General features: G+C 61.0%; 1 protein-coding gene across 19 annotated transcripts in view; it reads left to right on the top strand.

The window, feature by feature from the left end:
- Positions 1–27,012, top strand: part of RALGDS (ral guanine nucleotide dissociation stimulator) — a 102,646-nt gene that overhangs the window by 40,566 nt on the left and 35,068 nt on the right. For 4 of the 19 annotated variants that reach the window (XM_033858947.2, XM_073806745.1, XM_073806746.1 and 1 more), the window contains exon 1: positions 18,097–18,368. The exons of 6 other annotated variants lie outside the window; for them this stretch is intronic. In XM_033858947.2, the coding sequence (XP_033714838.1) occupies positions 18,186–18,368 (183 nt within the window). In that variant the 5' untranslated portion in view covers positions 18,097–18,185. Of the gene's footprint in view, positions 1–1,593; positions 1,645–18,095; positions 18,369–27,012 lie in introns of those variants that run through there. 9 more of the 19 variants (XM_033858950.2, XM_073806751.1, XM_033858958.2 and 6 more) reach the window with 7 other exon arrangements.

Here is a 27,012-nt window from a genome sequence, read left to right as displayed (position 1 = left end):
GGGGAATGAGGTTTTGGGGCGTCAATGTCTCCTCCCAGGGCAGCCAGGCCAGGGTGAGGAGGTGGAGAGGAGAGGGCATCTCCCTAAAAATGATAAGTCCCAGGAGAAAGGAGAGTTCCCATGGCAACCGGGAGGAGTTGCTTGGCAACTACGGGTCCCCAAAATACTTGCCTGCAGGAAGGCTCGGGGCTGGGGCTTTCCCATGGCCTGTGTGTAGCCTTAGCCACTCTGTGGCTGGTCTACCACACCCTCCTCTTCCACCCAGCAGCCTCAACCTCAGAGTCTTCCTGAGGGAAACCCTAGCCTGCTCCCCGCTCCCCATTGCCCCACCCTGCCAGCCAGCCACCTGCATCAGGCCAGTCTCCTAGCAACGGCTATTTCCTGGACACCTGAGTGACAGTTGATGGTAGCAGAATGTCATAAAGTACAGGGTCAGAGGGCACAGCAGGTGGAACCCAGTACCAGCCAGGGTTGGGGGGAATATGGTGTCTTGTGCTTTGCACCCCCTGCGCGCTGAAGCCATGAGTCACCTGGGCCTGGAGCAGGGCGGCAACGCAGGGTGTTGCTGGAGGGGGCGACGGGTAGAGCGCTGAGATAGAGGATTTCTGTTCTGGACCGCCTTGGAGACTTGGCTGTGTGGCCCTGGCATGCCCCTTCTTACTAGCCTCAGTTTCCCCGTCTGTAGTCACAGCTACCCTTGTACCCGTGTGTTCACCATTCAGTGCATAAATTATGCCACCTATGGGGCCTTGGGGTGGGAGGGTGAGGGACCAGGACCAGGCCAGGCACTGCTTCTTCATCTGCCCATCTGCATCCGTCTCCACGGTCCAGGGGAGGCAGGCGGCCTCGTGGTTAAGGCCATTCACTGGCTTTGGAGATGGACACCTGTGTCTGTATCCCAGCTCAGTGCTTAGCACTCAGTGTCCTGGAACAGGCATTAAACCCGTGGTGGCTCACTGCTCCCCAGTGTGAGGAAATGGGGTGCCACGGGGATGGAAGGCAGTCCGGCCCTGTGGGCCTCTTAGGGGCTGCTTTAGTTTGTGGGCGCTGACCCCGTGCCCAGCAGCCCCAAGAACAGGGATGAGGGCTGTGGGTAGCCAGGAAGGAGCCCCTCGACCACAGGACAGGGTGGCGTGTTGGAAGGGAGGAGAGGCTGGCCCCACTCTGGTAGGGGCCAGGCTGCCCAGTGGTTGGATTTTGGAGCTGGGCAGGGAGGAGTGAGACTGCTGGTGACCCCGAGCCAGGATTCTAGACTGACCGTGACCGTTCACTCTCTGAGTGACCTCGGGCCATCGTCTCACCCCTCTGTGCCTCCCTGGCCGCATCTGTCAAACGGGGAGGGGGCGTGCCCACCTCCAGGGTTGGGGGAGGCTCCGGCGGCACCCGGTAACCCGGTGCTGGACACCTGTGTTCGGCGTGCGGGCAGCGCAGGGCTGCCGGACGATCCTGGCCTTGACTGCCCAGTTCCCGCACCCCCGTCCCCAGCCCTCGCTTCGAGCGCAGCGGGAGGAGGGGGCGGGGCGAGGACGGCGCAGACAATGGCCCGGGACCCGGGCGCCGGCAGCAGTGCCCGGAGCGGGGCGTGGCGGCGCGCCCCTGCCGGCGTTCATGCTGGTGGTCCCGCCGAGCGCGCGGGCGGACGAGGTGAGCCCCAGCCCCGCGGGCGGCCGGGGAGGACGGGCAGGAGGCCACCGGCGCGGGAGGGAACCAAGACGCTGGGGCACTGCCCCCACCCACCCTGGGATTTCTGCAGGGAGGGAGCTCAGTTCACCGAAGTGAGGCAGCTGGGCCCTTGCCCCACTCCACCCCACCCCTCAGGGTAAGAGGGGGCGGGTCCACCCCGGGGCTGGGGGGGCACCCCAGATCGTCCCCGCTTTCTGGGTTGGGGTCCAGAACCGGTTTACTGGGGGAAGGCACAGGGCCTCTTCTCTGGTACCACCTGAGAGTCCAGGTGTGCCCACCTGACTCTTTGGAGCTGCGGTGGGGAGGGGGTGACCCTGGACGGTGGAGAGGAAAGTCCCCTTGGCCAGTGAGTGACCCTGAGCCCCAAAACTTACCCACCTCCCAGCCCCTCCACTCTTGGAACTCCACCGTGACCACAGGCCTTTGTCGCAAGAGGCCCTTTCCCAGTAACTGTCCAGCTCAGAACTGGGAGGGTGAGAACGTGGGGGGGAGGTGAGGAGGACAGTGTTGAAGCCATTGGGGCTGCCACCATCTGAGATGAATCTGTTCCAACGAGATTCTTGCTGCTACCCACCCCCATCTGTCTGGGCTGTGGCCCATCTCCATCACCATCTGTAAGGGAGGCCCTGGCCCCTGGTCATGTGGGAGGTGAGGCTGTCTAGAGGTCAAAGGGGAGAGAGAAGCCTGGGGCGATTTGCGGCATCCAGACAGGTAGATGCCTTCGCTCCTCCCTGCCTTGCTTGCCTCACCTGTGGACTCCCTGGATGTCAAGGTGTGTGAAATGTCCCTGAAGCACCTGGCACGGGCATAGGCAAGCCCTCTGCAGGTGGCAGGAAATGCCTTTAACCCTTCAAGGAAGGCAGGTGGCCGTGTGGCCCACCAGCTGTGTGGACAAGCAGTGTTGACCACCCTTGGAGAGCTGGGGGCAGGGCGCCAAGTTGACTCCCCGCCTATTTCCAGCTGGGGAAACTGGGGCCCAGAGAAGCTGAGAAGATTGTCCAGGCCGTACGGCGAGCTTTCCCTGCGTAGCCTTCTTCCCTGAAGCCAGCGTTCCAGGCCCCTGACCAACCCCCCACACCGCTGCCCGCATAGGGACTGGAAGGTGCGGACTGGAAGGTTGCCCTTTGACCTTCTAGTTGCTCGGGGTTGAAGTTCAAGGGCGAGGCAGTCCACCTGGCCTGAGGCCCTGGGTGGCCAGGGAGGTGGCAGCTGCGGACTTTGGGGGCAGGGAGCTTGTAGGTGGGCAGTGCCACGTCTGCGTCACGGCAGACGACGGCAACAACTGCCATTCTCCAGGATTTCAAAAACAGTTTCTTTCACAGCCACTTGGGACCAGGAAATCCCAGCACAGAGTATGGGCCTCCTTCCTCTCTCACCAGCCCTGCCGGGAGCAGGCATGGGGTGTCCCTGAGGAAGCGTGCTCACTGAGTCTGGGGACATGGGGTGGCCATCGCCTGGCAGTATGAGGTACAGGCGAGGCTCCTGGGGTTGGGTGTCCCATCCTGCACATGGACATGCGAATGTCTTGGGAGCATCCCCCTGCCTTTGGGTGAATATGTGCACGTCTGAGTGAATTTGTGGCCACGTCTGTCATCACGTGCCAGTAGTGGGCACGGCAGTCCGGCAGTGGCTGAGCAAGCACACGTGTGAAAGGACACGTGCAGACTCACGACTGGTGCCTGGGGGAGGGAGAGCGTGGATCGTGCGAGCACAGGCGTGTGTGCACATGCGTGCATGCAGGCATCTTGCCTTTGCAGAACACCAGGCCCAAGCCTTGACCGTGAGGAGGCCGGACCCCTCAACCTCTCATCTTTAAATGGGTTGAGAAGTGTGCCCAGCTCACAGGGCTCTAAAGTGCTTAGCACATGCCTGGCACGCGTGGGCACGCTCTTGCTGTCGCGTGGAGACCTATACAGCTCTTGAAGGGTCCCCAGGCAGAGGAGGCCAGCTGGTGCCTTGGCGCCTCTGTCCCTTGTCCCAGGTATGAGCAGGTGAAGGCCCTGGAGTCTCGCCTTCTGTGGGAGGAACCAAGGAAGGAGCAAAGTCCAGGGCTTGGCAGAAGGACAGTGGACGGTGGGAGGCTGGGACAAAGGCCGTGAAACTGTCACTCAGCCCCAGGGCACCCTCTCGCCCTCCCACCCCCCACCGTCCTGCTGGAGAAGAACTGTGAGAAAGAAGGCAGTGGGCACCAGCCCCACCATCTCCCGCAGCCAGCTGGAGCCCCAGGTCCTTTTCAGAGGCCAGGACAGCTCAGGAGGTCCCCCTCTGAAAGGGCAGCCCCGCTTCCCAGGCCCTGGGCCCCCGCAGGCGGGTGGGTGGCGGCGCCGGGTACGCAGTGTCCCTGGCACGGCAGGCAGCCTCCTCACCACAAGAGCCCGTTTGTCCTGACTCCCCTGGCCCTGAAGCCCTGACTGACCAGGCCCCGCTGGGCACAGGGGCCTGACTGTGGGCTCAGCTCCCTCTCCCCCCCCAGCCTCAGTAGGCCTGGCTGGGCTTCGGGAAGGGGCTTTCCAGGCCGGGCCTAACCACGCCAGAGCGAGCTCTGCTTACCCGACGAGCAGAGACCCGTTCCCGAAGAATTGTTACTGAGCTGGGGACTCAGGAAGGAGAAAAAAAACCCAGGTTGAACCAGAGTTGAGTCGACTGCCCACCTCCCCCAACCGACATCCCCAGGCAGGCTGGCTTCTGGGAGCCTCCAGGCTCCTGTTTTCCAGAAAACCTGGCTTCCCCATTGCTCCTGCCTGGGCATGCCCCCCACCTGTGCTCCCAGCCCCACTCTCTGGAAAGCGTTTTAATGGCAGATTGGCAGACTGGGCCTCGCCCTTCCTCTTTGCCATTCCTCAGGCTCCTCTCTAGCCTCACCACCTCCTCCAGGAAGCTTTCCTGGTCATCTTCCCAGATGGAGCTCATTGGCCCCAAACCCTGAATATTTTCGAGTCCAGGAACTTAGAAGCCGGAGGGACTACCTGGACCACGGAGTATTTGTTGAGAGCCCACGGTGTGCCAGGCAATGTTCCAGGGGTCGATACGTCAGGGAACAGTGTCCCTGCTATCAAGGAGCTTAGACCCGTTCCAATAAGAGAGGGAAGAACTGAAAAGATGCTTAGAACACAGTGGCCTTTGCACTCCTGTGATGGTGTGCGTGTGCACGTGTGAGTGACACAGTCATCCATCTGCCCATCGGCAGTGTGAGAACCCACCACGGGCCGGCCCTCGTTCCAGGTACTTGGGTATGAGGGCGAACGGGGCAGATCGAACTTATAGCCCAACTGAGTGGCGAGACACAAACCAATCCCACAGTGAATGATTGTGTTTTTTGTTGTTGTTGTTTTTGTTTTTGCGGTACGCGGGCCTCTCACTGCCGTGGCCTCTCCCGTTGCGGAGCACAGGCTCCGGACGCGCAGGCTCAGCGGCCATGGCTCACGGGCCCAGCCGCTCCGCGGCATGTGGGATCCTCCCGGACCGGGGCACGAACCCGTGTCCCCTGCATCGGCAGGCGGACTCTCAACCACTGCGCCACCAGGGAAGCCCTGGATGATTGTTTTATTAACATTTTATTAGTGGTACTTTCTCAGCTCGTCCACCTTATTTAAAGTTGCAGCTCTCCAATCCCATTACTCTATTCTATTTTTTTCTTCTCTAGCATGCTTGCCTTCAAACAAGTATTTAACTTATTATACTGCAGGACCAGAAGCTGATCTTTATCTGTTTCATTCCCTGGTATATTCCCAGCACTTGAGCAGGGCCTGGCATCTAGTACCTGCTCAGTTAATCAGTTGTGGTCTGAGTGTGGTGCTGTAGTTGGGCCCCCGGGGCCACTCTGGTCTGCAGATGGTGCAGGCTGAAAACCCCATTACCAGTCCCTCAGGGATGCAAGATAAACTGAAATTGCTTAGAGATTTTTACGGCAATTGGATGTTGCTGCGACATTTCAATTGCATTTTACGACAGTGTCAGTCAGTCCCGATTTGGGGATTAAAAAGGAAAACCACTGATTCTTCCCCACAGAGTGTCCTAGACTACTTGAGGATAAGGTTTTTTGAACATGTGGCCTATGCCAGGCCCCATCCTAAGTGCTTCCACCCGATATTGCATTTAACCCATGCGAGCTTTTGGAAGCAGAGGTCATCCCCATGTGTGGCTTCGGACCAGGCTCAGCGCGGGGTGGGGAGAAAGTCACTTGCCAGCTCCCCCAGCCAGTGAGTGGCAGGCTCTGGGTTTGAGCCCAGACTCCGTCTACCTGGAGCCCCAGCTCGTGGCTGCCACTCTAATCCATGGAGTTGGATGTTGAGCTCCTTGCCGAGCTGGACGCGGGTGCAGGCCCGAAGGGACGGGGAACTGTCCTCGGCTGCCACGGGAGGGGGCCGCTGGCACCCTTGGCCCGGCTAGATCCTGATGGCGCAAAGCCATGGGGAGCAGCTGGGGCAGGGCCCGGATTCTCAGATCCTCGGCAAACTGTGTGACTCAGCGGGCTGGTTAAAGGGGCCGACGGGTGGACAGCCCGAGCAGGGGAGCCCTGTGGCCAGTGAATCAGTAGTCAGAGCAGCTGGCCGCTGGGTTACTGTCCTGCCTGGGGTGGGGCCAAGCCTCAGCTCTCAAAACAAGCACAGCCCCTCTGTCTTTCTCCCTCCCAGCTCCCCTGGCAGATGCTCCCTGTGGCTCTGCCGTTCCCAGGGGTCCCCACGTCTCCCCAGCCTGGAAGAGGGGACAAAGCCTCCCGGTTCGGGCGTGTGGCCTTCCACAAGTCACTCTGAGGCTCAGGCCCCCGATGGCCTTCATGTAAAGAGGGAGCCCCTGCCCATGGAAGGGCACCTCGAGGATAGACTCTCCCTCGGCTCTTATGAAAAGCTGGGAGCAGCTTGGGAACAACAGCCCCAAAGCCAGACTGCTGTGTGGCTTTGGGTGAGTTCAGTGCTGTCTCTGAGCTCTGTCCCCAAGCTCTCCTGCAAAACTGCCTCACACATTGTGACGATTAAATGATATCCACACTGGCATATCAGTGAACAGCAGAAATACTAGGGAGGTCGTTGACTCCGGTTTAGGCATGGAGTTGGGGGTGGGGGAGGTGAACAGGGAAATGGATGTCAGAATCTCAAGCTGGGCCTCATACAGCGGACAGACCACCCACCCTGCTGACGGGGACCCAGCAGCCCCAAACCTGCCCGCGCCGCCAGGAACAAATCCACTTTAACCCAGTGCACAGTGGAGGCAAGCAAGCTGCCCTGGGGACCGGACAGGCCCAGGCATATACCTGAGGTTGGCACTGACCATCTGTGCAGCCGCGGGCAAGTTGTTTGCCCTCTCTGGGCCTTGGTTTTCTGTTTTACAGCAGAGGTAGTCGCCGTGGCTTCATCTGTTTCACAAATGCTGGGTGGAAAGGTGTTTTGTCTCATCAGTAGCCGCTTCTGCCTGCAAGGCTTCTATTTGCCTTAGGTGAACCCCCCCGGACCTAAGCCCCTCTCCCAGCTTGTGGGGCTGGGCCACTGGTGCGCACGGCTGTGGCATCACCCCTACCTAGCAGAGCCAGGCTGGTGGTGACTGTGTTGAGCGACCTGATGATGGGCCTCAGGTTCCCAGAAATGAGAGGGAGGAGAACCGGGCTGTCCCCACCCCCAGCAGGACCCCAAGTCAGGTCAGGAGGCTGCAGGAAACAGGAACGAAAGCTTGGCCCCAGGCCTCTCCCGCCTGCTTCCTGGACAGGATGTTGTGCTGAGTAAACAGCTTGAATTGGAGTCACCACTCTGGCTCTGAGTCACAGCTCCTAGCGACAGCCACGCGGTGTTTATAAACAGTGTGCTTCCCACCCACCAGGGCCTGCCCCCACTCCCCGCCCCCGGAGTCTGACGAGGGTGAGAGGACCCCACATGCCGGAGGCAGCAGGCTCCCCTGGAATCCCTCCCCTGCCCAAAGGGCTTGATTCGGGGCGCACGTCTGTGCGTACACGTGTGTCCCCGAGTGGGGTTTTGCTACGTCTGGGCTTGTGTGTGGCTGACGAGGTGCCTTATCCCGGGGCTGCCTGCATCGTGGGCAGAGTGCCATTTTCAGGTCACGTGACCTTGGTGTCCTGGGACAGGCGTGGAAGCCGGGGTAGCATCTCAGGGCTGGTGTGCATGTTCCCCGAGGCCACGCCCACCCAGGGCTCCGTGCACAGTACAGGGGCACAGGAATGGAGGTGGAGAAGTGGCGGGGGCGGGGGGGGGGGGTTTGCAGGTGGAGCGCCCCTAACTGGTCCCAGCCTCAGAGCCCTGGCTCTCCGTGGCCGGTCTCCGTTCCAGGCCGTGACAGTGATGGTGTGGGCCATGTGGTGACACAAGGCCGGCAAGGAACAAAGGCGCCTCTGCTCTGCCCTACACGGGTGGGAGGAGGGGTGGATGGGCCCTGCCTCTCCCCCCCTCGCCCCTCCTCCTCAGGGCTCCTGCCTTTCTTGCCTGCAGCTGGTCCTGTCCTACCTCCTGGCTGTGACTCAGGCCCTCGGCCTTCCCAGAGCTCAGGGCCCACTGCTCGGGTCCAGCCCTGCCCGGGGCCTGGCCTGGCTCACAAAGGAATGGCCCAAATGTCTCTGAGGCCAGGCTGACCTGTGCGGGGGCTAGGGTCATTGGAGAAGAGCCCAGGGAGCCTTGTCTGGTGCTCAGGAGCTCCGGGAGGGAGACGTGCCACGCGGCACGGATCCTGGTACCCGGGAAGCCCTCAATAAATGCCTGTCAAATCAAAGGCATTAACACACAGACACACCTAACTGGGCAGCCTGGCTCCCTATTGGCTCCTGTGACCCCACCCCTGCTTCTTCTAAAGGCCTCCTGAAGTTCTCCGCCACCCCCAGGAATGTCCTCACAGTTGGAAAGGCTTTCCCATCCCGTCGCCCACCTGCTCATCCCTGCCACAGCGCTGGGCCCAGGGACCAGGAGGCCATGGCTCGGGGAAGGCCCTCCCCCATTTCATCCAATGCCCCCAAGGCTAGGGAGAGCTCGCTGGTCCACTTCCAGGGCAGCCAAACCGCATCGAGGGGTGCCCGAGGTCACATGGCCAGTCAGCTGGCAACACAGGGGGAGAGAGGCCAAGGGTGGGGTCTGCCCAGGCCCCACAGGGCTGTCTCCCTCCTCGGAACTCTACTGCCCCCTGCCTCACCCATGTCCTGCTGGAGCCTGCACGGGGCTTCTCCCCAACAAGATTGAGCACCTGGGGGAGCCCTGCCATGCCAGCCTGTCCCCGAGAAAGTGGACCAGAGTGTGTCTGCCAGCCCTCTTGGCCTCCCCTCTGCCGGACCAGGGTGACAACAAACATTTCCAAGTTATCCACTGGGATCCGGTTGCAGGGCTGCATGCCGGGCACCCAACAGACCTCACACTGCCGTCTGGTGGTTGCTCTTGGAGGTGGAGCCAGGCCACAGTACCCCTGGTGCAGGGGCAACTCCGCCAACATTCACTGAGTGTACATTACATGCCAGGCCCACGTCCATGGGACACGATCAGAGTGCAGGCCCCCCCAGTTCCAACCACGAACCAGGCCTGTGCTGAGTTCTTGTTGAATCCTGCAGCATCCTTGTGCCCATTTTACAAATGAGGAAACTGAGGCCACTAAGTCGCTGGCCCAGAGTCCCAGAGCTGCTGATAGAGAGCCCAGTCTCCCAAACCCACCAGTTTCCCAAAGGTCCAGATTAAGAGCCACCATGCACAGAAGGGCTAAGGTGGCTGGGGAGAAGAAGCAGGGGGTGCCTGAGTGGAGGTGAGCATGGGGTGAGTCAGGGCCGAGTGAGTGGGAGGGGGCTGGGGGCAGGGAGGACTTTGGATTCTTCTGTGGGCTGGACAGAAGCCTTTGGAGGGATTTTAGTGCCGGGGAAACATGCTGCGCTCTGGGTGCAGACATGCGGTGGGCGCCTGCAGGCAGGAAGACGGCTGCCTCGAGGTCTACCTGGAACCCCTCCCACTCAGCCCCCCAACCTCCAGATGCCCACCCACATCCCCGAGAGAAGCCCCACCCTAGGGGCTCCTGTGTCCCGGGAATCCTTTCTTCCATGAAAGAAAGTCTCCTGCCCCAGAGGTGGGGGGCGAGGATTTGAATTTGAAAACCTCTGTACACCGCCACCCCCTCCTATAATGGATCAGGAAACTGAGGCTCAGAGGGAAGAGGAACCTGCGAGTCCCAAAGGGAGGCAGTACCAGGCGGGGGCAGGAACCAGCTCTCGGTTCCGCGGCTCTGAGCTGCCTGCTCTCGGGTCGCCTGCGCCCCACAAAGCCACCGGAAGAGGATGTGAAACACTTGCTCAGAGAGGCAGAGCAAGTGCTGGCGGGGCTTGGCGTCAGGGCGGCATGCTGGGCCCCGGCAACCCCGCCAGGGCCCCGGGGCCTGATGTGCCTGTGGGCTGGCTCCGGACCCCCTGTCCACCCCCTTCTCCTCTCGGCCTCCACGATCCTGCGTGCCCAGCCGGCTGCCCACCAGGGTCTGAGGAGGGTAAGGAAGCAGCCCTTGGCCTCTGGGTCATCCTGGCATCTCTGGGTCTGGGCATCTGGGCTGTGTATGCCGACGAAGGGAGGGTATGTGGGCTCTGCAGAGGTGCACACAGACAGGACCCGGATTCTCCCTGTGATATCTTGGGCAAGTCCTTGCTCCCCGGGGCCTCAGTTTTTCCATTTGTCAGATGTGTGGGTTGGGCTCATCCCATGGCATACAATGTCTGGTTTGCAGCAAAATGAGAATAATGGAGACAAGGTCGTGAGTTTCCCTTAAAGCCAAATGTATTCATTTAACAATTATCCATTTTTCTGATCGTATGCCCTGCTTGTTACTTTTGGTGGGGTCTTTTCTGAAACGATGGTAATGATAGTGGTGATAGTGGTAATGATAGTGATGGCATTTTTTTTTTTTTTTTTTTTACTGCCCTACTTGGCAAAATAAACGGTTGCCAACCCTAGTTGGTCCCCGCAGTTTAAAATTAAATCCCATGTCTGGGTGCCAGGGGTGGAGGAGCTCCGAGGGCTGAGTGGCGGGGAAGGCTTCTGGAATTAGATGGTGGCTTAGAGAAAGCAGGGTCTCCTGCGCACCCTCCACGGGGCCTGGCAGGGCTCACACCTGCCTGGGGGCCCCACTGGCCAAGCTGCTTTGACCTCCGTGACATGTACTCGCCACCTTTTCTGACTCTGGGTGGTGATTTCCCCCCAGGCAGGGGGGATGGGGACAGGGCCCCAGGGTGCTGGGGGACACAGCTGGGCCCACCCTAAGACAGCAGGTCTGAGCTGCAGCTACTGGCCCGGCTCAGGACACAGCCCGGTCCACCCACCCTTGGCTGGCTCTCAGCCTGGTAAGAGTGGGAATTCCTGGCCCTGTTTACCACGGGAACAGGTATGACAGCCCCGCGGGTGACACCAGGCCTAGGCACTCGGGCGCCCGACTCCACTGGGGCCGGCAGATGGGCAGACAGACTGGCAGAGGGCCTCTCTGGGAGCCCACCCCCGGCCTGGCTCCCACCCCATGATGGCCCAGGAAGCCAGGCCTGCCGAGCCCAGAGGCAGGAAGGGTTGGGTGTTCCTCGCCTGTGTCTCTGGGGTGACCACCAGACGGAGGGCCGTCGCCCGCCGTGCTGCTCTCCAAAGCCCCACACCTTGGCCGAAGACACCTCTGCCGGCACCGGCCACCGAGGTGATCGGTGCCTCTGCTGAGAGACTGGCTAGGCCGCGGCCAGGGCCCTTGACGTCCTCCCCTCCCGTCAGAACTGGTGGAAGAAGTTTGGCTGGAAGCTGCCCGGGGAGGCTCCATCTCCCATTCTGGGTGTGAAAGAGGAGGCGGGTGGTGGTGGTGGTGGTGGCGGTTACCCTGGTACCCGTGTCTGCCCACCTGGCCGGCCTGTCTACCTGCTCCCTGCCCAGGCGGGTTAGGGTGGCTGTGGCTTGTCCTAGCGGCTCCGCGAGTTCATATGATGCGTCTCAGATTACAAAGAGCTCTTGTGCATTGTTTCATCATCTTTCCTGAGAGCCGAGTGGTGGTGGTATTACTACTACTATTATTATTGTTATTATCCCCCTCTTACTGATGGAGAAACTGAGGCTAGGAATGTGCACAGCAGGGACTTGAACACAAACCTAGGCTCTACGTTTTAAGAGTTTCCCAAACCTACAGGCCCGCTCCTTGGTCGTGTGTGCCCAACGTTCCACCGGCGTGGTCCCTGTGAGGGACGGGACCCCTCCCTTTCTGACCTTCCCCTCCGTGATTCTCGTGTGACAGGCTCAGTTTCCACGTGTTTGTGTCCCTTCTGTTTCTCTTCCTCTCTCCTCCCCTGCACTCCCACCTCGGGCTCGTCACACGTTGGATTGGTGGCCTTTGGGGACGTCAGGGACCCCTCAGGGTGCTGGGCCCTGAGCGCTCTGGGAGTGGAGGACAGTCATCAGAGTGGCTCCTGGTCTCACTCTGTGGCCCTGGATCACACGTGTGCCCCTCCGAGTGTCCCCCTTAGCGTCCCAAGAGTTAGAGTCAGGGCCACGCACACCCACCTCCAGGGGAGGAAGGGAGGCCGCACGGCGAGCTCATAGCTCATCTGGAATGCCGGTCATCCTCGTCCTGAGCCACTTCCACGGCTCCGGGCATTGATTCATCTTGTTCTGGTCACCCTGGGACTGCAACGCCCTGTGAGGTCAGAGATTTGGGGCGATGATGATGTCAAACCCCTCCACCCAGGATGGTCTCCTAGATGTTTGGAAGCTTCGCTTCCCACCTCCTGATCATTTCTGAGCTTGGCCTCCAGCCTGTGAGGCCAAAGAGGAGGAGGCGGTCCCTGGAAGTTCCCAGGGACCAGCGGCAGAGGAGGTGGGGCTAAGCTGGGCCCACTCGCTGTGCCAACAGTTCCCACGCTCAGCCCAGGTGCATCACCTCCTGCCAAGGTGTGTGCTCACCCGCCCACAGAGGGCTACCCCAGGACTCAGGCTGCCAGGAATGGTGACATCAGGTCAGGGGAATGACCGAGGAGCCTGGCCAGGCCACACCCCTTCAATGACCTCCCCAGGCTCTAAATATAGACCAGAAAAGACAGACAGACCTGGTGACCTCCACCTGCCCAGTGAGAGGTGAAAGGTTTTCCACAAAGGCCTGGTCCGAGTCCGGGTACCTGTTCCTCATTGGGCCACCAGCTCCCTCCATCACCTTGGCCGAGCCCAGGCTGGAGGAGGTGATGACCAAGGCCCTTGTCATCTGGACATTTCCTTGAATCAGTTCTCGCTCTGAGCCACCGTGTGCCTGCCGGGCTTCCCCAGAGTTGCACCCTGGGCCCCAACCCCATTTTCTGGGACCCTGTGCTGGGCAAAGTGATGGGTGGGAAGTGGGAAGCATGGGCTAGGCAGAGAAGGGCTGGCTCGAGGCTCTGAGGACCGCAGCTGTTCTGTGTGAGCCTCACTGGGCGTGGTGAGAGAGGACCCCAGAGATGCAAGCTGGGGTGCACCAAGCAGTTGGTCTTTTGTCTGAGGGCGAGGGGCTGGGGGGCTCTGAAGGGTCAAGAACCCTCCGGTTGCTGTGCATCAGGGGGACCAATGATCAGACGACAGCAGGTAGGAAAAGGGGCCCCAGAGGTTTGGCCTGAGACACCTTTTCCTTAAATCGGAGATGGCTACTCAGGGGCCTCTGGGAAGCCCAGTGGGGTCTGGGGCAAACCCACGAGCAGATGGCCCGGCTGGAGAGGACAGCTGCCTGTCAGCTCCCGCCCGGCCTCCTGTTGCGTGGGAACACAGACCCGGTGCGGCTGGGTTGTCCAAAGTTACAGGAGCAGCCAGAAATGTGGATTTTTCTATGAAATCACCTGACCTTTTACTGTTGGCTCAAAATATGAAAAACACTTTGCAAGCCAAGCAAAACACACGTGGGCTAGATTTGGCCCGGTTCTCTTCCCAGCTGTCAGCTAGAGACCTGTCTTTTGAGCTTCCCGTGCGAGGAGCGTCCTGCCTACAGGAACGGTCTGTACGGCGATGTCGTCCAGGGCTCCTTGTGACGCCCAGGGAAGGACAGATCCGCTCTCCGGGGAAAGGCTGTACAGTGCTTTGTACTCGCTCTCCCTCCCAGCAGACTCTCCAAGGGCCCAGGTTAGCATAGACTCGATTTCAGGCTTGCCTGAGGTCCCTGGGTTTGCCTCCAGCCCCATCTGAGCTGCATGATTCAGTTTCCCAGCTGCCCACTGCCTCGGGCCCCTTGTGTTGTAAGGATGCTCTGAGTGCCCCTTGGGTGTGGAGCGAGGAGCCTGGGAAATGGTGAAGGTGGGGGCGTGGTCACTGCGCTGGCCCCGGGTCCGGAGGTTGCTCCCCTCCCTCCAGGGCTACTGGGAGCCTCAGCAGCATTAGGGGACAAGTCTCAAACTGTGTCCTTTTTCTTTTCTAACTTCTATTACGGAAAATTCCAAAAAGACACAAAAGTGGAGAAAATGGCACAAAGGCACCCAGCGCTCGTGATCACCAAGTGCGGGGCCACTCGTGCTGCGTCTTCTTCTCTTACCGGCCCCATGTCCTGCCCGCCTTCCCCACAGCAAATGATATTGACACGAATCCCAGGCACATCATTCCATCCATCTATCTATCTATCTATCTATCTATCTATATATATATATATATTTTTTTTTTTTTTTTTTGCGATATGCGGGCCTCTCACTGTTGTGGCCTCTCCCGTTGCAGAGCAACAGGCTCCGGACGCGCAGGCTCAGCGGCCATGGCTCACGGGCCCAGCCGCTCCGCGGCATGTGGGATCTTCCCAGACCGGGACACGAACCCGTGTCCCCTGCATCGGCAGGTGGACTCTCAACCACTGCGCCACCAGGGAAGCCCCATCCATCGATATTTAATACGTTACTCTAATAGTAACCAAAATCCTGTGAGCACACCCAAAAAATGATGTCTATCATCTGGCTATCATCAGATATCCAGTAGTGTTCAAATAATCCCAGTTGTTCCTCAGGGTTTTCTTTGTTTTCTTTCTTTCTTTTTTTTTTTCTAAAAAAAAAAAACAGTTGCCCTGTTCAAATCACAATCCAGAATCCGCACGTTGCATTTGGTCGTATGTCCCACCTTTATTTTATTTATTTTTTAAAATATTTATTTATTTATTTTGGCTGCGCCGGGTCTTAGTTGTGGCACGCGGGCTTCTCAGTTGCGGTATGCATGCAGGGTCTAGTTCCTCGACCAGGGATCGAACCCGGGCCCCCTGCATTGGGAGCTCGGAGTCTTACCCACTGGACCACCAGGGAAGTCCCTGTCCCACCTTTATTTTAATCTACAGTTTCCCCTTTGTGTTTTCCCCTGAAATGTATTTGTTGAAACTGGGTGGTTTGTCCTGTGAAGATTCCCAGAGTCTGGAATTTGTGGGGTGCATCCTTATATGTGTTTAACATGTTCTGTGCCCTGTCATTCCCCCAAAAGGTTGTTCCATGCAGAGGCCTGGTTGGATTCAGGTTAGGTTTTTGGCAAGGGCACTTCGTGGGTGGCTCTGTGTTCATCCATCAGGTGGCACCTATTGTCCTGGCCCCCTCTCTTTTGCCCTTGGGAAGAGATCTACCCCACAGCTTTGGGGGAGGATCGTGAGGGGACATGCTTGAGGGTCGGGGAGGGGGGCCTCAGGGAACTGCAGTCCCTGGTAAGGAGCTTTACCTGTGCTGTCTTCCCTTTGCTAACCAGGAGAAAACTGTGCCTTGGAGATCGGGTGACTCTTCGGGGGCCGAGGGCTGAGGGGTGGGTGGCATTGGCAGGGAGGGAGGGTCACACAGTAAGAAAGGGGTGGAGCTGGACTTTAAGCCCAGGTATCTCAGCGCCAGAACCTGGCTTCTGTGCTACCCTGCCCCTCTGGGGACTAAGGGTGTGCGCGTCTGTGTGCGCTCATGTTCACGCAGCTGGAGCAGCAAACAAGCTTGCCAGGACCCGGGAGGGGAGCCCCAAAGTGGGGGGAGCAAGGCGGGGAGGGGGACAGGCACCAACCAGACAGACACCAACCAGAGGGAACCCCCCCATCGCCCCCTCCATGCAAATGATGTCCAGGTAGTCAGATGGGAGGCAGCCAGGCCAACTGTGTTGGTGTGTTGCGTCCTGATGGAACTCCCCAGTCCTCACCTCCCCAGCCTGCTTGGGCCCCGCTAACCCTGGCCCCCTTGACCTTCAAGGTCAGAGAGGTAGTGACCTTGGTGCACTCAGGAGTCACTTGGCCTCCATGGGCCCCTTTCCCCAGCTGTAAAACGGGCACGAGCTTGCTTCCCAGGCCCCTCCCTGGGAGAAAGAGATAAAGGGAGCAGAGAAAAGAGATAAAGTGAGTACAGGCAGATGCTGGGCTCTCCAGGCACTGAGAGCTTGGCCCCAGGAGGAGTGTGGGAAGAGAAGCTTCTAGCCCAAGGCCGTGTCCAGTGTCCAGGTCACCCCTGTCTTGGTCTTTGAAGACCTCATTCCTCTAAATATGTCCCACCCACCTCACCCTCCCCTGGGGCTTCCTCAACAGCCTCCTAGGGGTCTCCACCCCCAGCCAAATCTACCCATCTTGCTTTAAAAATGAAAACAACAAACAGAACCCAGCGTTTCTTATTATGTGTGTGTGATTACTAAAATATTTTAGAAAAATTAGCAAATTCTGAGAAGTAAAAAGAAAACAGTGTATAGCACTGCCCAGAAATAGCCACCATTCCTTTTGCAAAGTAGGTCCCTCTAGTCATATGCACGCGTGGAATGTCAGCTTCTAAAAGTATGCTCTGCATCGTGGTTTTCTGACTTTACAGTTATAGCCGAGCATCTCCCTGTATCACTGTCCTACTGTGGTAGGTAATGGCACACGGTGTCCTGACAGTAAGTCTGCATAGGGTGTTTGAGTTGATTCCTTTGGTAGAGTTGTAATTGAGGTTTCCATAAACATCGTTGTACAGAAATCCATGCCCACATCTCTGAATGCTTCCTTAGGGTTAATTCCCAAGAGTGGGATTGTTGAATCAAAGCCATGAGCGTTTTTGTTTTTTTTTTCCAAATTTATTTTACTGAAGCAGAGTTGACTTATGTTGTGTTAATTTCTGATGTACGGCGAAGTGATTCAGTTATGCATATACACATTCTTTTTCATGGCATGAGCGTTTTTAATGCCTTTAATAGAAATCACCAAGTTGTTTTCCATCTTTGTCAAGGCCTCGCCTTGTGCCTGATGGAGAACCATCCGGCAGGTGCTCAAGCTGCCCACATGGGCACGCAAGTGGGTGGGAGCTGCTGGGCCCCCACTGTCCATGGGTATCTGAGGCCTGGCACACAGTGGGTGCACGAGATATGCTTATGGAATGAGTAGTCTGGACCTGCCCTCTCATTTTACAGATGGGAAACTGAGGCCCAGTGGTATGGAACCAGTTCTGGGGAGGTTGGTGGCATTGCCGGGGCTGCTGACAGCAACGGCAGGCCTCTGTGAGGGCTGAGGGCTGAGGCCCGGGGCAGGCCTGGGCAGTGTGCTGGTGTGCGGGAGGGTCCCATTCATTCATCCGTCTACTTGCCTCCTCCCTGGCTTCTAGAAAGCGCAGCTGAGGCTCCCTAGCCCTGCTTCCTCCCCAGCCCTCAGCATCCTTACATCCACCCTGAAGGCTGCCCTGAGACCTTGAGCACTCAAGCCACCAGTGAGTGGCCCCAGGTGACCAGACCAGTGGCAGGTGCCCAGCTGGCATTTGTCTCTCGTGATCCCTCCTCACTCTTGAGTGCTGGCCCCACCTGGTGATGCCTGGTCTGGGTTCTCCCCCTTTCCCCCAACTGCCCCTCCTCTGCTGCCTCCCTTCTGCCTGTACCTCCTCAGGGTGGCCTCAGGGCTGAGAAGTGCAGGCAGAGGCCCCTTCCCCCCCGCACCAAATACACACCCCAACCCTCATGACTTCCAAATGCACGTGTGCACTGAGGACCCGGTTCCAGGACGCGGGAGCACACAGCGAGGCACAGGCATCGGCAGAGTGAGTGCTATATCTGTCAGTTACCCACTGTGATCCTCTCGGGTGACGAAACTAAGGCTCAGAGAGGTTAAGCAACTTGTCCGAGGCCACAGAGCTAGGGAGGGGCTTAACTGGAATTTATGGGAGGTGGAGACCCACTGCTTGGCCACACGTCGACACTTACACAAGTCACACAGCTACACAACCCGTGCGCTCCGCCCGCGCACGCACCCACACAAAGGGCCTAACCGTGGAACCCGCAGCCCCACGACACACGCCGCACGAGCACTCCCTAAGGCACAAGCCGCCATCACTCCACCGGGGTTGCGCGCGCGCAGGCGTACACACTCCCCTCCGGCGTCTCTGGCCGCTCCCTCTCCTGGCCCCGCCCCTCCACGCCGCAGGCCCCGCCTCCCGATCCCCGCCCCTGGCCAGCCGGCCCCGCCCCCGGCCTGACCTCAGCGGGGCCGGGCCGCGGGCTCAGAGCGCAGGCAGGGCCGAGCCGCGCGGGCCGCCGCCGCCGCCGACGCCGCCGCGCGCCGGGCCGGCCCCGCGCCCGCGCCGCCCCGGGTCCCGCGGCCCGGCCGGCCGCCCGCGCCGCTGCGAGCCGCCCATGGTGCAGCGCATGTGGGCCGAGGCGGCCGGGCCTGCGGGCGGCGCCGAGCCGCTGTTTCCGGGCTCCCGGCGGAGCCGCAGCGTGTGGGACGCCGTGCGCCTGGAGGTGGGCGGCCCCGACAGCTGCCCGGTGGTGCTGCACAGTTTCACACAGCTCGACCCCGACCTGCCGCGCCTGGAGGTGGGTGAGCCAGGCTGGCCCGGCGCTCGGCCGAGCGAGGAGTGGGTGGGGGCCCAGCGTCCTTAGCGGGTCACCCACCTCCAGTGGTGGTGGTCACCGCCCCCAGTCCGGAGGTTGCGGAGGGGGAGGGTCCTTCCGCAGAAATCCCCCTCCTTGCGCCAACCCCAAGGCAGCCAGGTGGGCGGAGGGGCTGCCGCCAGCCGGTCCAACAGTTTCGGGACCAGAACCGGGTCTTCGTGCCCCCCTCTATGCGTCCCAGTGCGTGACCTCACCGAGCCCAGGTGTGCCACTCCCGCGCCCCTGCAACCCAGGTAGACTTGCTCCCGCGGGCAGGGCAGTCGCTGTCTGTTTGCGTCTGTGCCTTTCCCTACAGCAGGGCTGGGCCGTATTTAGTCCCCGTGGCCAGGCCGGGGCCGGCTTAGGCAGTTTGGCTTCGAAATGCAGGTGGTGAACGAGTGATTAGGGCGGCAATCTTCTAGAATCCTCAGAGGCGGTTGGGAGCACAGTGGTCTTACAGACAGCCCCCCTTGGGGGCAGAAGTGGACTCCGATGTTCTGGGCTGCTCAAAGCGGGGGAGTGGGGAGACAGGCCTCCAATCTGTGGGGCCCGGTGTCCAGGCGGGGAGGTTGGGACAAGGGCCTCTCAGGTGGAGGGGTGACTCACTTCTTGATTAGAAAATGCGCCGACACCCTGAATCTGTAAGGATTTGGGAGGATTCAGAACGGGGGTGTGCCTATCATGCATGTGGTTGGGGGAACTAGGTGAGGGCTGGACTCCTGTCTCTAGTGTGCTCTGGGCAGCGGGGGGCGGGGGAGGAGTTCCCCCCCCCCCCTACCTGACTGTGCGGCCAGGGTGGCAGAATCCAGGGTTGGGGCCTGGACAGAGGCCATTCCTGGGTCGGAGAGCTCATCAGGGTTCCTGAACCCCCGAGCTGGCGAGGGCCCCTTGGTATCCCTGCTTTGTCACTTTAGGCCCGGGTAAGTTGTAATTGCCAGCCTGGGTCCCGTGCCTCTGTGTGTCCCCAGTGCCTAGACGGGGCCGGGATGCATACTTACCCGAGGATAAAGCGCATCTCCCTGCCCAGAGTGGGGGGAAGGCAGGGGGTGGAGGGAGCTCTTGGTGGGAGAACCTCGGGCCGGGGAGACCCTTTATTGCTGAGCTTGGCCGGTGGCCCGGCCAGGCACACTCCCCGACCCTCATCCACCCACAGCTCTGGTCTTCATTAGTGGCTGGAGCGAGACCCCTGGGAGGGTGGGGGTGGGCGGCCTGACACCAGCCCAGCACTCGTCTGACTTTCATTATGTCTGGCAGCTCCTCGGGCTTTGTGTGTTGGAGGGTCCGGCCTGCGTGCTCGCAGGGGTGGGCCGCTCAGCTGCTTCTCTCCCTCCCTCCTTCCCTCCCTCTGTCCGTCTGTATCCCTGAGGAACCGAGGGAGAGGCAGAGCTGAGCCCTACCCCTGCCCAAGGGTCTGCCTTGTCTCCCTCTCTCTCTCTTTCCGCCTCTCCCCCTCTCCCCCCTCCTCTTCCTCACTGGCCCCAGCACTGAGATCCAGGCCGTGGCTGCTGTTTAGAAATCAAAGGGGAAGCTTCTGGCTGGGGCAGGAAAACCAGGGTCCTGGCAGGAGAGGAGGCCACTGCCGGAAACCAAACACAATGACCATTTACCATGAGCTGGGGGAGGGGGTGGGGAAGTCCCTGTCCCTCCTGCCAACACCCCGCCCCCCCCCATCCTGGGGCCGATTTCCTGGTCGCTGGGGCTTGCCAGAGCTGAAGCGGCTGTTCGTGGTCCCTGTCCTGTCTGGAAACCACTAGGCAGTTTCTGGTTCCTTCCCCGGTCCCTCTTTCCTTAACAAGTCTCCACCCCGTCCTTCCCTCTCTGGGCTAACAGATGTCCTCACACATCTGGGCATCTGCTCATCATCGTACTTCTAAGCCAGGCCACTGCTGACCCAGCCCGGCCTGCGCAGTTCTGTGCTTTCTGGAGGTCACCGGGCCCACGCCCCTGCCTCCGTTCAGGCCACTGCCTCAGCCAGGCAGGAGGAGTCCCGGAGTCCGTAGCACCTACTGTCTGCAGACACCACCCCCTCGTTCCAGCTGGCTTTGACCAGCCCTCCCGAGTAGGTGCCGACCCCACTTTATAGGAGACTGGAGCTCAGAGAAGTGAAGTCCCTGAACTAAAGGTACACGCAGCCAGCGAGGACGCAGCCGGGATTTGAAGCTGGGCAGTGTTCTGTGCTGGGCGCCTGTTGTGTACGAGAGCCCACAGGGGTCAGAGAAGGATACCTCGCAGTGAGACAATTACACGTGCCCCAGGAGGATGGTGGAGCTGTTAGGGGAACGGAACCAGGCCCAGGCAGCCCAGAAGTCCCCGTGCTTGGTGAAGGGTAGGGGTGCTTATAGGCCAGAGGAAGGTGAAAGTGCTTTGGGCCACAAGACACGGGGGAGAGCTTCAAGGAAGAAACAAGCCCACAGCTGGACCCTAAAGGTTTTAAATAATAGGTAATATGAGCCGGCACTGGGTGGGAGGCCGTGTGCTGAGCAGTTTGCGTGCGTTATGTCTTTGGGGGTCAGGATCATCTGTCGTCCATTTAACAGATGGAACAACTGAGGTGCTCGATTGCACAAACTCACTGAGCCAGCAAGTGGCAGGGGCGGGATTCCCACCCAGGCAGGGGGTCTGCAAGCCCTGAGCGCGGTGTAAGTGGGTGGAATGAAATGAGGAAGCCTTCTGGGAACCTCGGGCAGAGCAGAGATGTGCAGGGGAGATGCGTCTCCCTCCAGCCTCCCCGCCTCCTTCCCCATTGTCTGGTCTCTTGATCTCACGGTGTGCAGGGCTCCAGTGTAACCCCCAGGGCTCAGTAGCCTTAGGCCAAGAGGCATGAGCTGAGAGGTAGGGGCGTGTGTGTGTGTGTGTGGTGTGTGTGTGTGTGTGTGTGGTGTGTGTGTGTGCGTCTGTGTGTCTCTGTGTGTGTGTGTCTGTGTGTGTGTGTGTCTCTGTGTGTCTCTGTGTGTGTGTGTCTGTGTGTGTGTGTGTGTGGTGTGCCTGTGTGTGTGTGTCCGTCTGTGTGTCTCTGTGTGTCTCTGTGTGTGTGTGTGTCTGTGTGTGTCTGTGTGTGTGTGTGTGTGTAAGTCTGTGTACTGTCATCTACCAGCCAGGCTTCCCGGCAGGCTCCAAGGCGGCGGCCTCCAGCAGCTGCACAGCCTGTCAGGTTCACAAGGGGCCTGACCGGCTGCCACCTGCTGGGCCCCCATGGACTCTCGGGTTCCCCTCTTGCTTTACTCCTCAGGGGCCAGGCTGGCTGGTACTGGGTCCTTGTTCCTTCTCTGGCGGGGAGGACTTCTCCGGACTGGGCACGCTGAGCTGTTTCCCCAGCGGCTCTGGGATAGCCCTGGGGCAGGAGCGGGTGGGGGCTCAGTGCTGGGAGGTGTTAGACCGCTGGCAGGCAGGACTGGGCCCCCATCCTCAGCCTGGGAGTTAGCCGTTTCCAGGCCCTTCTTCACTGCTGGTGAGGAGGGTTTGGAGGAGACTTAGCACTGGCCACCTGCAGCCTCCGAGCAGGCCAGTGGGGGCGGTTTGGGGAGGTGGCACCCCGCCACCCAGTGGAGGACTGGCTGCCTGTAAGGCCCTCACAGCGTGGCACCATGCTGTGTCCGCCCTGCCTCAGGCTCGGCGTCCGGCCTCTCAGGCTCAGGAGTGCCGCGTTCCTGGACATGTGGCTCCCGTGAAGCCACTGTCCCCAACCCAGTTCTGAGGAGGTGGGAGTTGAAACCTGCAGCCCAGTGCAGGAGAAGCGGAACTTTGAGCAGCCCCCAGTTTCCATCCCCTGACCAGCCTGTGGCGGGGGAGGGGGAGGGGTGAGCCGATGGTTGCCAGAAGGGTGCCCGGTGAGCAGGGTGAGGGCATCCAGCACGGGCCTGCATTCTGGGAGCTCGGGGAGTGCGTGTTGCCCGGCGTTTTCCTCTCCTCCCCAGGGAGCCCCCGGATGCTGGCAGGCTCTGGCAGCTCTGCGGGCTCGAGGGAGGCACGATGTCCTTTTGACCCAAGGGGCAGCGTCACGCGTGCTGGTCCAGAGCTTGGGCTCTGGAGGGAGGAGAGCTGGGCTGGAAGGCCGGCTCAGCCTCTCGCAGCCCTAGACGTGCTCTCGGTCCCTGAGCCTTGGTTTCCTTATCTGGACTCGAGGCCAGTTGCTCCGCTTAGGCTTCTGGTGAGGACCGAAAGAGACAGGCGGCCTGGCAAGCGGTCCCCACGGCGCCTGGTACTGTGTCAGAGCCGGACAGGCCGTGGCTGCCACGATTGTGTCTTCTGACAAGGTGCCAGGGGAGTGCCCGTGCCCAGGGCTCCAGGAGGACGCTGGCCAGCCTGGTCAGCATGGTGCTTCCCAGGCCTGGTTCTCGTAGCTGACCCCAGGCCTGGGGGTGCCCTGGCCATCCTGTGGCAGGAGCCCCGACCAATCCCCTCTCAGTGGAGAGGTGCGGGTGTGAGGGAACTCCCATTCCCCGCCCCCCCGCCCCCCTCTGGCTGTGTGACCTGAGGAAGCCTGTTCTGTCTCTGGTCTCCCTCCCTCTAGCATGTGACCAGGGGCTGAACTGCACTTTGAGGCTGTGACGGTGGCAGCCACCAGTGGAGCGAGGCCTAGGTGTGTCTCCACGGCACATGACTGTCACGGGCCAGGGTTCAAATCCCTGCCCCGACTGCCTCTTCCTGGCTCCTGACGGGGATGAGCTCCCCGCCTGGCTTTCGCCACCCATCAAGTGAGGTGTCGGGAGGATTAAACGTGATGAGTGTGCAAAGGGCCTGACACCTGGGAAATGCCCTCAAGTGCTGGATGCTGTGGCCAGTGGTGTTGATGTCAGCTGGCCCTCCCTCCACGCCCTCGTGAGAGGCCACCCTCCTCCTCAGCTGTCACCAGCCATGCCCCCTTGCAGGCCTGGCCCCTAGAGGCCTGACGGTCGGGAGCTGGGGGGCAGGAGGACGAGGTGGGCAAGGCCAGCCTGAGGTCTGGTCTCCGCTCTCCACTGGCAGCATGTTTCTCTTCTAGACGCTGACGAGTAGCCAGGCTTGGGCTGGCCGAGAAGGTTCTTGGGGAGATGGGTCAGCCTCTTTGGGGGCTCAGCACAGGCTGATCCCCAAACTGCAGTTTCTGGGGTCACTGAGCTCCCCGGTTGCCCTACCGCCCAGGCACCTCGTGTGGTCCCCTACTAAGGCCACCTCTGGGCTGCGCTGCCTGGGGACCAGGAGCGTGGCCACCCCCATCCAGGGCTGACCTTGAGTCCTCACTGGGGGTCTGTTCATGTCCTCGGGCTCAGGGTGCAGGACACCCACCTGGGGTGGGGGCAGGCCCGAGGGTGGCGCCCCGTCGCCCACCGGGAGGGCCATGCACGTTTGGCGTTTTCTTCCTCCCTCCCTGGGCACACGATCTGAGAGATGAACCAGGGCTTGGACACTTTCTACTTGACCATCTCCCCTGGGCCTTGGTCTCCACCTCTGTAAAATGGGTGCTCGACTTTGTATTCAAACTGTCCCGGGATTCGGAGAGACTAAGCAGCTCTCTCTGATCCCTGAGCCCGCTCGTGTTTTGGCTCCTGCATTCAGACAGAAGGCTAAAGGGTCGGAAAGCCGCAGGCCTGGTTCCCTCCTCCGCACAGATTTAGGATGACCCGCCCTCCCTTTCACCTGGCCCTCCTCCAGCTCTCCGGGCGTCTGGCAGGTCTCCCGGGAGGCTTTCCCTGGCCCGGTGTCCGTCGTCAGCTCGCCAGCCACAGCGCCCTCAGGTCCTGTTCCTGGGTGCTTTGTATGCCTGGCGCCGAGCCGCTCATGTCCCCTCTCGTGACCCCTGCCGCCTTCGTCCCCTTGGAGAGCTGCTGCCCTTCGCCCATCTCCCAGACAGTCTCACTGAGGCCAAGGGCTGCAGGGCTCAGCTGAGCTGGGAGCCAGAGCCCTGCAGGAAAGACAGTACCTGTGGGTCCGGTGGGCCCAGGGCTGCAGGGTGCTGGCGGGTGGCTGGGTCAGGGCCTCGGGTGACCTCTGTGACTCAGTGGGCCTGAGCAGCAGCTCAGCGGGGTGCCATGAGGTCCCCGGGCGGTGATCTCATGCACGTGGGGGCCACCGCCCCCCCACTCCCCACCCTCGCCTGCGTGAGTCCAGGTTTCTCCACGTGCAGCCCCAGGGAGGAGACCACGGTGTGGCTTCAGGCCCTCCTCCTCCGTGAGCCCCTGGCCAGTGACGGGGAGACGGTCTGCAGCCAGAGGCGTCTGTGGGTCTGGAGGCCCCGTGTGGTCTGTAGTTGCAGCTTCCACAGCAAATGTACAGCTGAGTGGGAGGAGAGAGGTCACCAGGATGGGAGAAGGCGCCACCCCCGTGTGTGCAGGCACGAGCCGCCTTCTGGGGGAGATGGCAGGGCTGGAAAAGGCCCAGTAGGTCCCCTCTGTTCTCTCCAGAAATGAGGGTGGGGTCGGCTCCCGGCAACCCTGTTACTCTGTCTTGCGGGAATCGGGGCTCGGCCTGCAGTCAGTTGGGGCCACGGCATCAGAAGGCTGATCAGGTGACACACTAACATGTCACCCAGGCTGTTTCCTTGTCCCTGGGGCTCCGAGGGACAGCAGGGTGTGGGGCACCCTGGTGCCCATTCTGCCAGCCTCTGCTCACGAGGGCCTGGAGGCATCTCACCACCCTCGCTCCAGACCCAGGTGGCGGTAGGCTGGGCAGTGTGTGCAAGGCCCAGCTGCCAGCTGGGTCCCCGGGCCCTGGGGACATCTGTGGGTGCCTGCTTGGGGCGGGACAGGAGGATCTGCCCCCTGAGGACACAGCCACCCACCTGGCGTTCTTTCCCCCTAAGAGCTCACTGCTGCCCTGTGGATGCCTCCCCCCAGGGCGTCTGCCGTTTGCTTGGCCATACCCTCCCCCGGGAGCTCCCCAGCCCCCGCCAGAGCCTCCCCAGGGGCTTGGTGCTGCCCACACGGGCTGCCTGTTCCCGGGCCTGTGTGCTGTCTGCTCTGCTAACAGGATGGGTCACCTGTGGGGTCCAGGGCCCAGCCCTTCCTGCCCCAGAGGGTCCCAGGGCAGGTGCCAGGGCTGTCGGCCGCTGTCCTTCTCTGTCCCTGGAAGCGCGGTGGGAGCGCGGAGCAGACGCCCCACTCTGCCGCTTTGTGCCCAGGATGCGGGCAGCTCTCTTTGGATCCCGCCCTGCCGTTGTCTCTTGGTCGATGGTTTAAATGGCGCCTGCTCTCTGCACTGCTTGGACGATCTGGTTTTGTTCCTGCTGCTGGGCTGTGGTGAAGGGCCCGGAGAGGACAGGGTTAGCTCCGCGGGGCTGGAGCAGCTCCCCATCTGTGCCACGAGGCGGTGACTCCCCCTGGCCCAGCATGTGCGGCTCTCAGCGTCCTGCCCTGCCCCCCACCGGGCTGGCAGAAGGGGGCCCCTCGGGGTGGGGGAAGGGCTCGGGATCACATGACGCCTGGGCAGGGCAGCCAGCTGCTCCGTCTGCCAGCGAGGCCCATGGCTCACTGCAGAGCCGCTATTTAGACCCGCTCAGGGATGGCGAGGCTTCCCATTGGTTGGCCTGGCCAGGAAGCGCTTCTGTCCAGCGGCCTTGATGGGGCCCCGCTGGGAGCCAGGTGCTGTGTGTGCTCCCACGGGGTTCGAGTCCCGTGCCCACAGTCAGGCAGGTCCAGCACGGGAACTCTAACCTGCTGCCAGTGACTGGGGTGCTCAGGACACTGTCTGGCTCCAGGCTGGACCAGAAGTGGCTGGAATCCCCCGGAGAGGGACGGGCCTTTCCAGGGCGGGCAGCAGCCTTTGCGAGAGGCAGTCGAGGACCCCTGAGGAGAGGTAGGGGTGGGTGGACAGGGCCCTGGTCTCGCAGGTGGATGGCAGGCCCCTGACGTCACCCATCACCGCGGCCTCTTCTAGGCTGGGGAAGGATGTGTGACCCAGGGAAGGAAAGTACGCATCTGCTTCAGTTCTGCCTCAGGAGGAGGCGTTTCCCCTCCTCGATGGAAGGGCTGGACCTCCCCAAGTGTGGGCTCTTGAGGTGAGGGCCCTCTACCTGCGGGTTCCCTGCTGACTTCCGAGAAATGCCTGGCTGTGTCTCCGGAGAAGGCGAAGGCTCAGGAGCCCCTGTGTGATTGCACTGGCTTTCCTGTTGGTACAATGCCCAGAGTGGGAGGGCGGCCTTGGGTCAGAGGAAGTAGATTTCCGGAGGATGGCTCCCAGGCCTCCCAGAGCCCTTGAGGCAGGAGGTCCAGGCCCATCCCGCTCCCTAGCCCCTGACCCCAGGGGTGCTGATGTCCGGGGGGACAGCCCACAGGACACTGGGCACCTGGTTCCTACCCAGGGGCCCAGCTGAGGCCGAGGGATTTGGGAAAGGCTGTCGGTGGGGCCCAGGCCGAGTCAGCACTTCCACTGGGCCTTCTGTGAGCTCCACGCCCACCCTGAGCTGGGGCAGTGACCCGTGATCCTAGCTGCTGGCATTGACCATGTGCATGATGGCCCTTTGCCAGCGAGCACCTCCCCCCTCCTCCCTGAACTCTCAGAGGTCTGTGTCTTTACTCCTAGGCCCCCCTCCCCACTGCAAGCTCACCCCGTCCCTGGACAGGGGCAGTGGGAGAGGGGGTGGAGAAGCCCAGGGCAGCAACGACTGAGTGGC

This window comes from Tursiops truncatus, chromosome 6, assembly GCF_011762595.2.
Source record: "Tursiops truncatus isolate mTurTru1 chromosome 6, mTurTru1.mat.Y, whole genome shotgun sequence".
Lineage (NCBI taxonomy): Eukaryota > Metazoa > Chordata > Mammalia > Artiodactyla > Delphinidae > Tursiops > Tursiops truncatus.
This window is presented reverse-complemented; position numbering and strand designations above follow the sequence as displayed.